Genomic DNA, 14286 nt, shown 5'->3' on the forward strand with positions numbered 1-14286 from the left:
CGAGGGGAGGGGATTTGATGAGGCACAGGAAGGGGGTTTAAGGAGGCCCCCCCCTTGGAAGCTTCTGAACTTCCAGAAGATTACGTGGGGGGGGGGGGTGAGGGCCGTCTGTCGACGGCGAAAATGAAGGCAGCGGCTCCATAGTTGGGGGGAAAGGGCGGACTGGGATGTCAGGGCCCGATGGTGAATTCAGGTGGCAACGGGGTTCGGCAGCTCGTCCGTGCAGAGACGACAGCGGCAGTTCACTCAAGCCCTCTCTCTCTCTCTCTCTCATGTCGACTCCTCAGTGTGCGGCGGCAGCACTCCTTCGTCTTGTGTCCCTCCTCTCCCCTTTCATCCCTTCACGGCCTGGTTTAAATAGGAGGGGAGAGGGAATCCTCCCTCTCTTACACGGCAGCACGCATGGCCCCAGCACCTACGTGGGCGCCAGCGTGCTACATTCCGTGGCTTCCCTCTTCCCCTCCAGCACGACGTCGGCTGGGCGAGGAGGGGATTAAAAAATTTTACTTTTATTTTATTAAAAGGGTTTTATCCGTTCCGAATTGTTACAAGGTGGATCGGGGGCTCACACCAATGGACCTTTTCAAAGTGGCAGGTCAAACTGCCACATCAGAACCCCATCGCCACGTAAGCGATGGGGCTTGCAATTTATCCGGACCCGAAGTGGAAGAGAGAGATGTTGCGAAGTGTCTCTTGGAGATAGTTCCAATCCATAGAGCTCATTCCGTTGCCTAGAGAGAGTTTTCTAACACACGAGAATATTGTTGCAAAACTTTTAGTTGATCGGCAAAAGTTACTGGAAGGAACTTGAATGACCCATATTCGAAGATGCGTCACGAGATGCTCCTTGCAAAAGGTTAAACGGTGCGTCTTCATGAAACCTCCTATGCGAAGGTGCTATTAGCAGTGCAAGTTTTCAACCCAATTTTTGGCGGTCGAAACTATTCAGTCCGACTTCGAGGTCATATGTTCTGGAGACATACATATATATGTGTTCTGTACCGAATGTACCGGATGTTCAGTACGTTGCGGCAGCTTTAGAAATCGTGCAAACATTGGAATGCCCTCTTGACTTCTCCTTCTCTCTCTTCCCTACCTTTTTCTTCAGAGATCTTATGAGAATCATACGCCCTAGAATTTGTGCGTAATTCATCTGTTACAAGTTACAACGTCGTTAATTTGGCTTTTGTCACAGGCACGCGCCCAACTTAATCATCTCTGACACCAGCGAGGTTATTAGCTGTAGCCTGTGACCCTGATCCCTTACACCATCAATATGGCAGCGTATTCTACATATACAGAACTGCATGATGGGGAACATCAACCACCTTGTGAAAGCACAAATATTGAGTTCTTGAGGGAGGACAGATATGACGCCATGAATCTTCTGTGCAGGAGAATGAGATCGGGCATGATCGACGATATAATCCTCCAGATGAGGGAGCGTTATTGTACGCTGGGGCATCAGTGGACCTCCACGAATGCAGATGCTGCATATGATGTAGCGCTAGGGCGGCTGCTGGGATATGTGATGGCTCAGCCCAACTTGGGCTTAGAAGAGATGCTTCAACTGGCCAGAAGCAGTGATATTGTGATCAGACATGTGGCGTTGACGGCAACGAGAGACCTGGCTCTGATCGATAACATGGTTAATGACCGGCCGGGTCATTACAGTGCTGCAACAAGCGGCCAGCTGGCTTTGCTGAATAATCACAGCATGATGAATAACCGTCATCATTACACTAATAATAATCCATGTGAAAACGTACAGTTTAGTGGAAGTGGTGATTTAAGTACGTTATCAGTGCGTGATCAAAGGCCCAGTGACCGTGATGGCAAATTATACTTCGGCACACTGTCACCCCGATTCGGCGAGTACTGCTGCTTCGCGAATACGATCAGCAGGAACCCTCTGAAGCACAGCTTGAACACGAAGCTAATTGAGCTCCTTCGTGGAAGGAGCAGACCCATCACTATAGCCAACCTGCACGAGCTTTATAATGGAAAATACAGGTCGAACAACCAGCTCCCGCTGCTGGCTGATTTCTTATCTGAATGTCCGGCTGAGGCTGATCATCCAGACGACGTAAGAGGCCATGAGTTCAAGATGGAAAGTCGTGCTAAAGAAGGTGGTGGACGCTCTCTCATGCGTCCCAATCAGAGTGACCTCAAAATAGAAGAGCGTGTCCTCTCCTATATCCTCGAAGAAGATCCCTCCGTGCTCGTTGTAGAAGGGTAATTATTTGCTGAAACCTTCAACCACCTCACATTTGCAAGTTAGGCTCATCCCTGCACAGTTGCAAGTTCCTTTATTTTTTTAAAAACCCGTACTACGCTGACTTACTCATTTTGTCTTTCCATGTATGAGAACCCAGACCCAACCATCAATTGGCAGTTATATTGAAGGAGGACATCAAAAAATGTCTGGCGACTTACACTTCCGAAACTATAAATAAACAACCAAGAGGAGGGGGAAAGCAAGTAAACGCAAGCGAACCGAAACATGGAATTTCCGTCAATGAACCACCATCATCAACTCTAGATTATGTCAAACAAAGCACGAAGAAAGATGTGATCAACACTAAGGTTGATGAATCACATCGTCAAATCTTCATAACCTTTCGCCCAGAATGTGCATTCAGAGAGGATGATGTCAAGAAGTATTTCAGGTAAACATTATTGTCATTATCATTTGTGTGTGTCTATGTCTGTGTGTGTGTGTGTAGATCTGCACATATGTGTTAGATATACACACATATAGGTACATGTGCATGCATGTAGTATATATAAATATATATGCATATGCATGCACACACACATACACACATGTATGAATGTACATGCAAACATGTATATATGCACATGTGATGCATGTGTAACTGTAGGTCAATGTGGCATACGTACACATGTATATATGTTATTTGTGTGTATGAATACATGGATTGACCACACATCACTTGAGGTGAGCGGCTTTCAATTTCAAGGCCTGCAAAAAACATTAGAGATCATAATAGTTGTACTTGCATTGCATGATAAACTTTTCTAAGTCACTCAACTACTTGTTGAATGCCTTATGTTTTGCATGTGCTTGTGAGTATTGATTACAATATCTCACTAACTAAGCAAAGTGACTTGGTTACAGTGCATATGGCCCAGTTGAGAAGGTCAGAATTCCAGGATCACATGATAAACGAATGTTTGGATTTGTTACCTTTGTCAAAGAAAAGACTGCCAAGTATACTCTTTCAAAAGGGAATCCTCACTTTATTTCTGGCAATCGACTAGTAGCAAAGCGATACAAAGGAAAAACAAATAAGCAAGTGTAGACATGCATATCAAGTTATGAGACTTGTATTTGTTCGAAAGAATGCTCTAGTCCCAAAGAAGATCATGGTTGTAGATATACATATTTCTTGTAGAGACTTTGTTTGCTTAGTTATTACGGTAAACAACATATATATTTGGTTATGATTTCTCTATTTTCTTAACCATATATATCCATATATGATGTATAATATAATATTATATATATATATATATATATATGCAAATCTTGTTCAAAATAAATGAATGGGTTGTGTCCATATAGTCAAATTATTTTCAAAGCAAATAAATACTAGAATAGATTGGTTGCATAGTTATCAAAAGAATTAAGATGTCTAATAATGACTATTAGGAATCATTGCATGATCTAGCCTTTATTATTGATATTCTTACTCCCATCTCATGTTGGGTACAACTATAACGCAAGACTTTGATTATAAACATTATCTCTAATGAGCTATGCATGCCATATTTTTCCAGAAGAGCCTCTACAATGAGCTTTTGTTACTCGAACTAATTATGTTTCAATAACTAAGTCAAAGGGGTTTACAGCTACAATTATCTATTCCTTAACTTGATGAAATTATTGGTAACATATTCATCTTGTGAACCATTAGTAAAACATCACATCATATTGTATCATTTGCTTGCCTAATATTTTCCAAATAGTGAGTCTGCTTACTAATCATAGCGATTATATGCAACCAAGGCTATACAATTCCTTCTTAGAGTGACAATCAAATAAGTTGATTGTGAGAATGGTTCTCCCATGTTGGGGAAACATTTGCTAGTCAAAATAAACAACCTTCTAATGCTTGTTGAATTGGTCTGCTTAGCTAATAGTCAAGAGTGACAAATTTGGCACTTGGTTCAAGGATGACAATGCTTTAAACTTCATAGGATTACTAATGCACCTCAATAGTCATGGTCTCCTACAACAAACTTGGTGTGGCTCTACATCCTTTGGATGGGTCCTATATTCTCTAGCCCACTCTAAATAATAATGGAAAGTTTTTGTCTCATAGAAGGCATCTATCCTTGGATTATAAGTATGGAGGTTGAAATCTCCACGTTACACACTCGCATGAGATACCATGACATGATACATTAATGACAAAAAATTGGTGCATGCATGAAAATATTTCCTTTTGTTTAGGCATTACATGGTGCTATTTCATGCACTCCCTTATCGTGCGCAACAATCCATTCAAAGTGAGAGAGATTCATGATTTACAAATATTGATAAGCTCTCATGAAGCTAATACAACCTACTTTGTTTCAAAGAAGATCCTTCTAACCCTATAATGTTAGGCACATATGAGCTCATACTCCATCTTTGGTTATGGCCTAGGTTCTACTTACTCAAAGCCCCTCTTAGCTCTTCATCCTACACTTTCAAGCTCTAGTTTTCTCCATGGTGGGATTACTATACTTGTCTCATGCCCTCCAATACAACTCCAACAAAAGGGAATCATAAGCATTCTCAATGGACATACTTTAATGGGAACGTCAATTTTCATGTTTATTTGCATATCTCTCTTATTTCTAAACTAGTGCATAGTATAAAGAAAAAGGTATATTGACAATAAATGGATGAGTTTTATATGAAGTAAGAAAAAGATGCATATGCATGCATATAAGCATATTTACTAGCATATCTAGAGACCCATGTTTATGAACATGTCAATTTGATGGTTAATGTCTAAATAAATGCATTTATAGAAGCATCAATTTTTCTTTAGAAAACACCACAAAAATATTGGTCATATGAGCTACACCTCCATTTTTAGCTACAAGCATGCAATAGTAGCTCCCTAGTTTTTTGTCCTTTGAATATTTACATCTACCATATAAGTATAAATATGTATACATTAGTGTATCATGCACTTGCAAAAAATAGACAAGCTATATTTTGAACTAGAGAAGCTGAGTAATCATGGACTTATATATTGCCTATTCAATTAAATATACAAATAGGCTCGCTAATATAGGGAGAGGTTTATGAGCATGCATGCCTCACTCTTACATGTGGGGCTCCCTATCTAAAAAGGGCATGATTATCTCTTCATGATAAGCTACATGTAGTGTTTGATATCCACAAAAGATACTCCACATCAAAGTTTCTCATTCATGACTTGCCCTCCACCCATGCTTGTAGCACTTCACTTAATATACCTCCAAATGACGAATGCTCCCACTAAAACATACAAAAGTATGTGATGCTCCATCTCTACAAAATATTGAATCAACTCTAACTCATGTTTCTTTAAACTTAACTTGATTTATATTAAACTAACACTAAATTAGCTTTTGTTTAAAGCTCGATATTAAAAAATCCTTATATTATACTACACTAACATTATAGTGAACAAATATTTAAAAATAAAATTATATGAAGCTCATATTTATTATCCAAAATGTGTCTATAAATGTGATTATTCATGCAACTAGCTTTCAATTAGTTACATTTTTAGATATATGAATACATGCCATTTTGTGGAATACTCTAAATGTGATTAAAAAATAACAGTTCACCAAAACAGCAATAGTAAAACACGTTTAGCACGAAAATGACACATTTTTAACGAATTAGGAGAAGAGATAGAATTTAGAGAGAAGAAGAAGGCTATTCTTGAACAATAGAAAGATAAAGGATTGTGCATTAACAAATAGCGCTATTCATAATTAACTAGGGCTATTTATAGTCAGGAATATATTGTACATAAACCAGCTACGATGAAACACTTGCTTTATTGGTGTTAAATACATACTCTTCTTTGGACTTTAAGGATGTTAGAGACATGCTTTCAATGTATTTGTCTATAGTTCTGATTCTAAATCCTCATCTCTTCTCTTCTTCAACAAGTAAAATATTTATCTTCCCAAGGACTCTCATAGTCTGAGGCCTATTATCTTCTTGGAAATACACACAAAGTCTTGACATCTTTTGGCGGAACATAATGTGAATAAGCTAGGGTGAGAGTTCAGCATCATGGAGACACTTATTGGAATGTACAATTTTTATGATGAGAAGATCTGAGGTAGATTATGCAAATATACAGAAGGTATAAACAAGAGGACACACTGATAAATCTCATCCACTTACTTGCACTTGAGCTGAAGGGATATAAAGGGCAAGATGTATCCAAATACTTGAGAGCTTATGTAGAGAGATTAGAAATTATTGGAATTCTTGCATATTTGATGCATCCTTATTTTGAATGGATCATAGTTTTGGTGATCAAGTTGCATGTAAGGGACATTCTAGTAGAGCATGGTTCAACTTGACACAATTTTACAAAGCACTCAAGGATGAATACTTCATGAAAGATATAAAATATGTTTAAAAAAGAACTTTCTTAGAATAGGTTGCTATACCCAATAAGGGGTTAGCAGTGTGATAGAATTGCTATAGAAATTCGAGCATAAATAAATGCAATGGTCAAGAATAGAGCAAGTGACTCTTGATATGGAAAAACTTCAATTACTTCTTCAAGAAAGGGATTCTTATCTATAGTCAAGTCTTGAAGAGATTTTAGAAGAAAAATTTACAAAGCAAGGACTAAAACTTATTCAAGAAAAATGAAGGGAGGTCTCTCGCTCAACCCCCGAGACCTACAAACTGCTTATGGTCAAGCGTTTCAAGCCTAGTGGCCATGGCTACCTCTCACATAGCCGACGCACTCTCCCTACCTATGGGGTGTAGTGAGCTTACCTTGATGCTTGATTGAGTACCATCCTCTTTCTTGCACATTGGTAGCTCCGCGATCCTTGAGGCAAGCTCAAGCAACCTCAATCCCTTTCTATCAAGCTCCATCCTCAATAGTAGCATTGCGAGACAAGAGAAGAGAAGAGAAGAGAAGAAGATGAAGAGAGGAGATGGGGAGCTTCTTCTTCTCAAGCCCTCACTCTCACACACTCACTCCCTCACTCTCTCACACAAGAAGGTAAGAAGAAGAAGAGAAGAAAAAGAAGAAGCTTTTTGCCACACGCCAAGAATGAGAGTTTCCATTAACTTTTAGGCTTATATACATGCCCTCTTTCCCTTGGGCATGCATCCCCTTTGTACATGGCCTAGGCCCTTTTTCACTTGCCCTAACTTCCTAGCTTAGTCCTACCGCCCATCCTGGTTACAAGTTGAACAGGAGGGAGCCTGGAGCTCCTTTACAAATATTTTGGTTGTGCCTTTATATTTAAAGGTGCAGCTCCTTTCTTTTCACTTTTTTGCAGCTTCCATGGTTGCGCGTTGGACTCCTAGTGGTTGTTCCCATGCTTTTAAATTTTTTTTGGGCCAGCTCTCTTATGAGGCACCTTTTCCTTTTTTCCGACTTGCACTTTACCTCTTGATGCCTCTTTTTTTGCTTTCTCTATTTTGCAGTAAACATTACCCCCCTCCTAGCCGAGTGCCAGTCCCATGGCGCTGTTGGGTGGTGAGTTGGACGGTGGTGATGGGGTAGTTGGATGGCTTTTTGATTTTTTATTCAAGCCCTTGTTGAGGATGTGTTGGAGCGATTTATGTTTAGAATTAAAGATGGTGTTGGAGTGAGTCCTTGCACGAGCTGGTTGTGGTAGAGGTCTACCTTTGAAATTGACGATGGTGTTAAGGCAAACCCCTTCTTAAGGTTGGGTGGACCTACCCTTGACTAAAATTGGAGTTGGGTGGATCCTTGTGTGAAGAGAGGCTAGTGGGTGGATCCATCTTTGAAATTGAATATGGTGTTAGGATGGATCCCTCCCTTGGCCCTCTGCAGTTGCGTTCTCTTGAACTGTTCCAAATGAGCCTCTTCATTCACTTTTTGATTGGGGCTATTATGGTCTACCCCTGCTTTGTTGCACCTGCATGGTGACATTGTCGCATAAGATGGCCCCGTTTGTATGTGGGTGCTTGTTCTAGGACAATGCAATTTTGAGCTGATGAAGGTTCGATGAGAAAGGGTGGCCGTGTGAGTCGATGATGATGGGGCTGCAGAGGAATTGGGCTTGGGAAGAAACGGATCACTCGATTAAGGTGGTGGGGGCTAGGGGTGTATTACATGGATGATGGGACTATCGAAGTCGGTGGTTGAGGCCTTTGTTTGTACTTGGAAAGAAAACAAGGTGCACTACCTGGGGGTGTCTCTGCCTTTCTATGTAGTGCATGGTGCACATGCTCGTGGAATTGGGAGATGGCTCTAGGCCTCGATGGTGTCCCACACTTGAGGACCCAGTTCATGCGTCGTTGTATGTGCAGTGCATCTCTTAGGGAGACATGTCTGGGAGAATGTCCTACCCTTGATGTGCCCTAAGCATGTGCAATGGGGGATGGGGCTAGGTAAGGAAACCCTAGGTGCAGTGATCATGGCACTCAAGATGCTTTTAGGGGGTCTAGTATTTTCACTTCTTCTTTTTTTTAGTAGATGATTATAGCTAGCATTTTGATGCAAGGGGTGCTCTTAGGCTCTACCCTAATCTTCATCGGATGATTCACGAGGTGATCTTAGGAACTTAGTCAAAAAGGCATGGTTGTGCACATATTCTTTGATACTAGCCTTTGCATTAAGAGGTGTGGTTGACAAGAAAGAATGATTGCACCTTGTAAAGTGGCTATTGCTCATGTCCTCAAGGATCCTCATACAAAAAGAGGGAAGCAGGGTTTCCCTCATCATGAGCCTAGCCTAGCGTAGCTATCTATTCCTAGGTTAATGTTAAAAAAGAGCGGAGAAAGGTGGGCTTCCTCAGCTGCTGGATTTTGTTTAAGAAAAAACCTAATGCTCCTAAGGTTATTACAAGTAGTTATGAAGATTGGGTCCCGGGGCAGGAAGAGAAATCCTCGAGGAAGTGGTTAATGGATGGGCACAAGTCCCCTATTTTAAAGGTCATGCATTCCTTGGGAGTTACTGAGTTGGCATTGTAGATCTTCAGGAAGTCATACCTGCCATGCATCCGTCTATCATAATCCACTCCATGTCTACAACGGTAGGGCATGTAGATAGGATCATTGAGCTCCTCCCGTAGCGTGCCGCAAAAGATCGTCCATGCATCAAAATTGGTATCCCAAATCCTCCATCACTTTGGCTGTGCCTCATAACCTCGGACGGTTTTGGGAACCTGATATACCTTATCCTGCTAGTAGTCTCTACGGGTTCCTACCTCCATTGTGTGATTACAATGCTCCGCTCCTCGACCCATTGGTTTGCTAGAGTATTGCCCAAACAAATGATCCTTTCCACTACCTCCAGGGGTAAGACTTGGTCCAAGGCTCATGGGTAGAGGAAGGAGAACTCAAAGGGTCGGGATTGGAGCTCCTGCTGTTGCTAGATAGTTAGCTCTTGTGGCCAGTTGATGAGATGGTGATCCTCGCATAGTGGCATGGGCTTGTCAGGAAGCTACTATGGCCCTAATGGCGCTCTTTGCTGGGCTTTCTCCACAAGTTCACGTCTTCTTCTTCTTGCAGCAATAACGTGCTCAAAAACTTGGGCACCCTCTGGCTCTTCTGGGAGTAGATTAGGTAAGGGCGGACTGGGCTCCCTGATTTGTGATTCTTCTTCGAGTTCTTGCTCAAAGTCCACTGGCCCTTCCTCTGTGTCTTGTTCCATTGTGGGTTGGACTGGGGGTGGATGGGGTTGCTCTTGTTCCTTAAATCCAAGTTCCTTGGGCTCATCGGTGGAGAGGCTGGCTTGTCTCAAAGTAGCTGCATTGCTGCTCCTTGGTTTTGCCTGTGCAAGTTGGGAGTGCACGTTGTCGAAGGGTTTGCCAAAGCAAAGCAAAGTCGTGTCTACAGAAGACCTTGACGAATTTCAGGATAGAAGATCAAGCAAGTGAATGAAGTCAAATCTGTTATGACTGCAATTGCTTCCTGTTATGTTGATCAGTTGGAAAGATCAATAATGTTCATGATCATACACAATCCTTTGTACTGAATGAACCAATAATCCTTCAAAAACGAGGAAGAGTTCTGCATGGTATATATCATGTGTTTGCTGTAAATTTACTGTCTTTCCCTTAGATATTAGGTTCAGAGGCATAAGCAGTAATTTCTTTTTCCTGTTTATTTTGTACAGTAGCATTCAAACCCTCTAGTTCTTCACTCAGATCTCCATGCAGAAATTGTGTATCAAGTAACCACAAAATACTTCAGCCAGTCCTTAAGGACCAAAACTTGACACTACAGGACTCTCTAGCTTTTATCAAGCTGTCAAAGCTATTATCCGATCAGTGATTGCACTCTAACAAAGTGGACATTCTTTACATGCTGCAGCACAAGGTTTGCACAAACAAAAATGTCTACAAGGTAGCAAAACAGCAACCGTTGGCTCTTCATAATAGATTTTGCAAATATGCTCATTCGTTTCATCATCAAGGACACCCATGCTAGTAAGTGCTTCATGATCCTTCTCTCTTTTTCACCCTTTATGCTAAAATTTCCTTTTTAGCATCAGGATTTCAGGATATTGTGAGCAAAATGACATTCACTCTTCCCAAGTAACAGTTTTCAAGTCACTGGTATTTTCTGCATGGTTACGTCTCTCTCTTGGCGTCACTGCTACTGATAAGAAGGTAATGTAAAGCAATAACCTTCCAGCTGCAAAATGTTAATTTGATGCTGATAGATCTTTGGGTACTATGATGTTTACAGGTGTTTGTTGCTGAAGTAATGGAGCTTGTTGAATTAGGCAGTTTCTCAAAGACACGCTAGTTGGAGCTGATTGGTCTAATAAGCCAGGCGATTTTTGTGCGCCCCCAGAGAAAGCTTTATTGTAGAAGATTTCAAGCTACCCGAATTGCATGAATATCTCTGTGCTCCTCGGTAGTTCGGATATGCTTCAATTCCACGAATCTAGCAAGTGCAATTGTGAATATGGAGAAGACAATGCATGTCCCAATACATTGGAGAGTAGTAATGCCTTGTTCATGGCCTGTGCACTTACGCATAATAGGCACGAAGCACCAATCATACCCCCTCCTCTCTGCTTGATTCCCTCTAATCATAATCTCTGGTATGCTGGTCTCTTCGGCAACTTTCGAAAGCTAATTGAGGATTCCAGAATTGCCAAATTACCCTGCACCTCTGAGAAAGCTTCCATCCTTGTTTCAATCACTATCGATGGAGCAAAAGCTTCAATCCTTACTTTAATCACTGTCGATGGAGCGAAAGCTTCAATCCTTACTTCAATCACTGTCGAAGGAGAGAAAGCTTCAATCCTTACTTCAATCAGTGTCGAGCGAGCGAAAGCTTCTGCGGCGATGTATCGAAACCCCTGTAATCCGAAAATCAAAGCTTCTGCTGCCATGTATCAAAACCCCCTCCGTAGCTTCCCTTTTTCAGAGCACAAAAAGCCCCGTTTTCCTCCTTCATAATTCTCCTCTAAAAAAATTTGACATTGATCTCCGTCTCCCTTTGCTTTTTCTCCTCTGAAATCTCTTTTTCCTCTACCGTTGCTTGCGTCCTCCCTTTTTTAGCTCTTATTCCACAGGTTCCTGCTTTTTTATAATTCTGAAAACATTCCCCACTATAACAGAGTGCCCGATTATACCACGATCAGGTCTACCTCGGCTGAAAACATAACCAATACACTCGGAGAACTCGGCAAACAAATAAGCATAATTTAAGCATTGCCTGGGCCCATATGGATGAGATGAGCTGGTGTATTGAATGATTAATGAGTAGGACCTCTAAGAATTGCTCATGTGACACTGACTTTTAAGGTTAACAGCCATCTTGCAAGCACTAATCTGAGAATAAAAGCTCCTTCCAAAAGCTCTGTTGCTGTTGAATTCCCTGTTTCCAGAACATTCATTTCATTATTCCCTTCAATGGGTTGATGGTCCATTGAAGCCTCAGCTTTGAACCTACAAATCATATATTCTCAAGGTTCTAGGAAATCCTCTTTGGTAGTGAATTCCCTTTCATGTTACTACTATGCATGCCTGAAGGGCTATTACAAATGCCTGTCTGTCTGGATCAACATCCTCTTCTAGCATCTACCAGTACAAATTCAATGCCTTCTCTCCTTGACCTCGTTCAACAAACAATGATAGCATTGCACTCCATGATACGACATTTCGAAACGGTAAGCCAATAAACATAGTCTCTGCTTCTTGTATGGTCCCATGTGCTCCATACATACTCACAAGGCCACTGCCAACAAAGACATCTGAAGTATAACCCCTCATACAAGCATCATGATGCAATGTCTGGCCAATTTCCAGAAACCCAAGTAGAGGCAATTGTTCCTCCCAAACAATAGCTTCTGCATCTGTAAGTGCACCACATGCCTGGATGGCCATTGAGAATGAATGCTGGTCTGCAGCAAAGCCTTCCACTTGCATTTGGTTGTATAGTTGTAGAGCCCTTTCTCCTTATTGCTCCTCAACATAGGCAGATAGCATTACAGTCCACAAAAGATTATTAGACTTGGGGATTTTGGAAAAGATGTTTTCAGCTTCCAGAAGACAATCATGCTTACTGTACAGAGTGACAAGGGAACTACCAACAAACACATCTGACAGGAATTGCTTTCGCCAAGCATCAGCATGCAACGTTCGACTGATTTGCAAGGATCTTTCTAGTAAAAAACTGTCTTTAAATGTCACACTCGCTGCAAGATCACAACATGCTTGAATAGCAACAGTTAGGGCCTGCTTGTCTGAATTCACACCAAATTCGTGCATCTGCCTATACAACATCAAGGCCTTCTCAACTTGGCCCTCCTTGACATATGCCGAAAGCAGTGTTGTCCATGAAACAACATTGTGAGAAGTTAAGCTAACAAATACACACTCAGCTTCTGCAATTGCTCCACAGTTGCTATAGACATTCAGGATTGTATCACCAAGAAAGGCATCTGAAGTGAAGCCCTTGCTCCAGGCATCTACCTGTAATGCCTGACCAATTTCTTTAGACATGGCTAGAGTAGCTGATCTCTTATCTTCAATTGCACCACAGGCTTGAAGGGCAATCGTGTATGTCTGCTCATCACGACTTATTTCTTCCTCTTGCTTCAAACCTCTAGTGTGGCTCTCATCCCAATATAATTTCTACCCCTTTTGAAGCAGCTGATATAAACAATTTGCTATGTGTGCAAAATGAGGTATCCAAATCATATAAAACACACAAGCTCCAATGAATCTCTGTACCTCTGAAGTGGTAGAACAATACTCCGCAATCTTGCCTATAGCATCCACCTTATCTGGTGAGGGTTTCTTGCCATAATACCTACACATATGTCCAACAATGACAATTTCATTCACTCCAAAAACAGATTTTTGCCCTGAAAGTGTCAAGTTCACTTCTTCTAATCTGGCCAAAATCTTCTCACAAGCTAAAATATGATTAGCCACAAAGTATTTGCAACCTTGCTCATTTAGATTCTCTTTTTTCTCTTCTTCTGCACACCCCTTAATGGGCACATCATCCAAGAAAGGCATAGTAAGCTGAGGTATATAATCACGAAGGACCTTATGCATGGCATTCATCATATGTGCAACAGAATTAGTGGCACCTTGAGGCAAGGTACACATTCTGACAAGCCCAATAGGAGTTCTCATGGTGGTTATGTCCCTGCTTTCCAAAGCCAGCTGAAACTGATCATATCCCGAATACAAATCACCTAAAGAATAGATAGCACGTCCAGCAAATGCTTCTGCAAACTCATCCACAACTGGACCTATACCAACATTCCTGATAGTAACTCTGTTTACTGGCTGCATGTCCTGTATAAATCGGAGAGTACCATTCTTCTTTGGAACCGTAAACCACCTATTTGAGTATGGTGCAGATGAAGGCTCAAGAATTCCCATCCTGATTTTCTCATTCAATAAATCAATCAGCTTTGGCAGGTGTGCTTTAGGCACTGGAATAGGTCAGAGATTCCATGGAATATGAGGAATAGTAAAAATCACCATAGGAGCAACAATATCTGGATTCACACATCCAATCTCATGCGGGAAAAAAGCAAATCCCCTTCCATGTCGCTCAAGCAT

At 41.4% G+C, this 14286-nt stretch overlaps 1 protein-coding gene across 1 annotated transcript; it reads right to left on the reverse strand.

Annotated features, from left to right (window-relative positions):
- Positions 1-12663: 12663 nt before the first annotated feature.
- Positions 12664-13209, reverse strand: LOC148019930 (putative pentatricopeptide repeat-containing protein At1g69350, mitochondrial). The gene has a single exon (XM_087699636.1). The coding sequence runs from the start codon at positions 13207-13209 to the stop codon at positions 12664-12666; it is 546 nt and encodes a 181-aa protein (XP_087555762.1).
- Positions 13210-14286: the final 1077 nt, after the last annotated feature.

The sequence above is a fragment of the Lygodium microphyllum genome, chromosome 19 (assembly GCF_053477565.2).
Source record: "Lygodium microphyllum isolate KBCC chromosome 19, Lygodium_microphyllum_v1.1.10, whole genome shotgun sequence".
Lineage (NCBI taxonomy): Eukaryota > Viridiplantae > Streptophyta > Polypodiopsida > Schizaeales > Lygodiaceae > Lygodium > Lygodium microphyllum.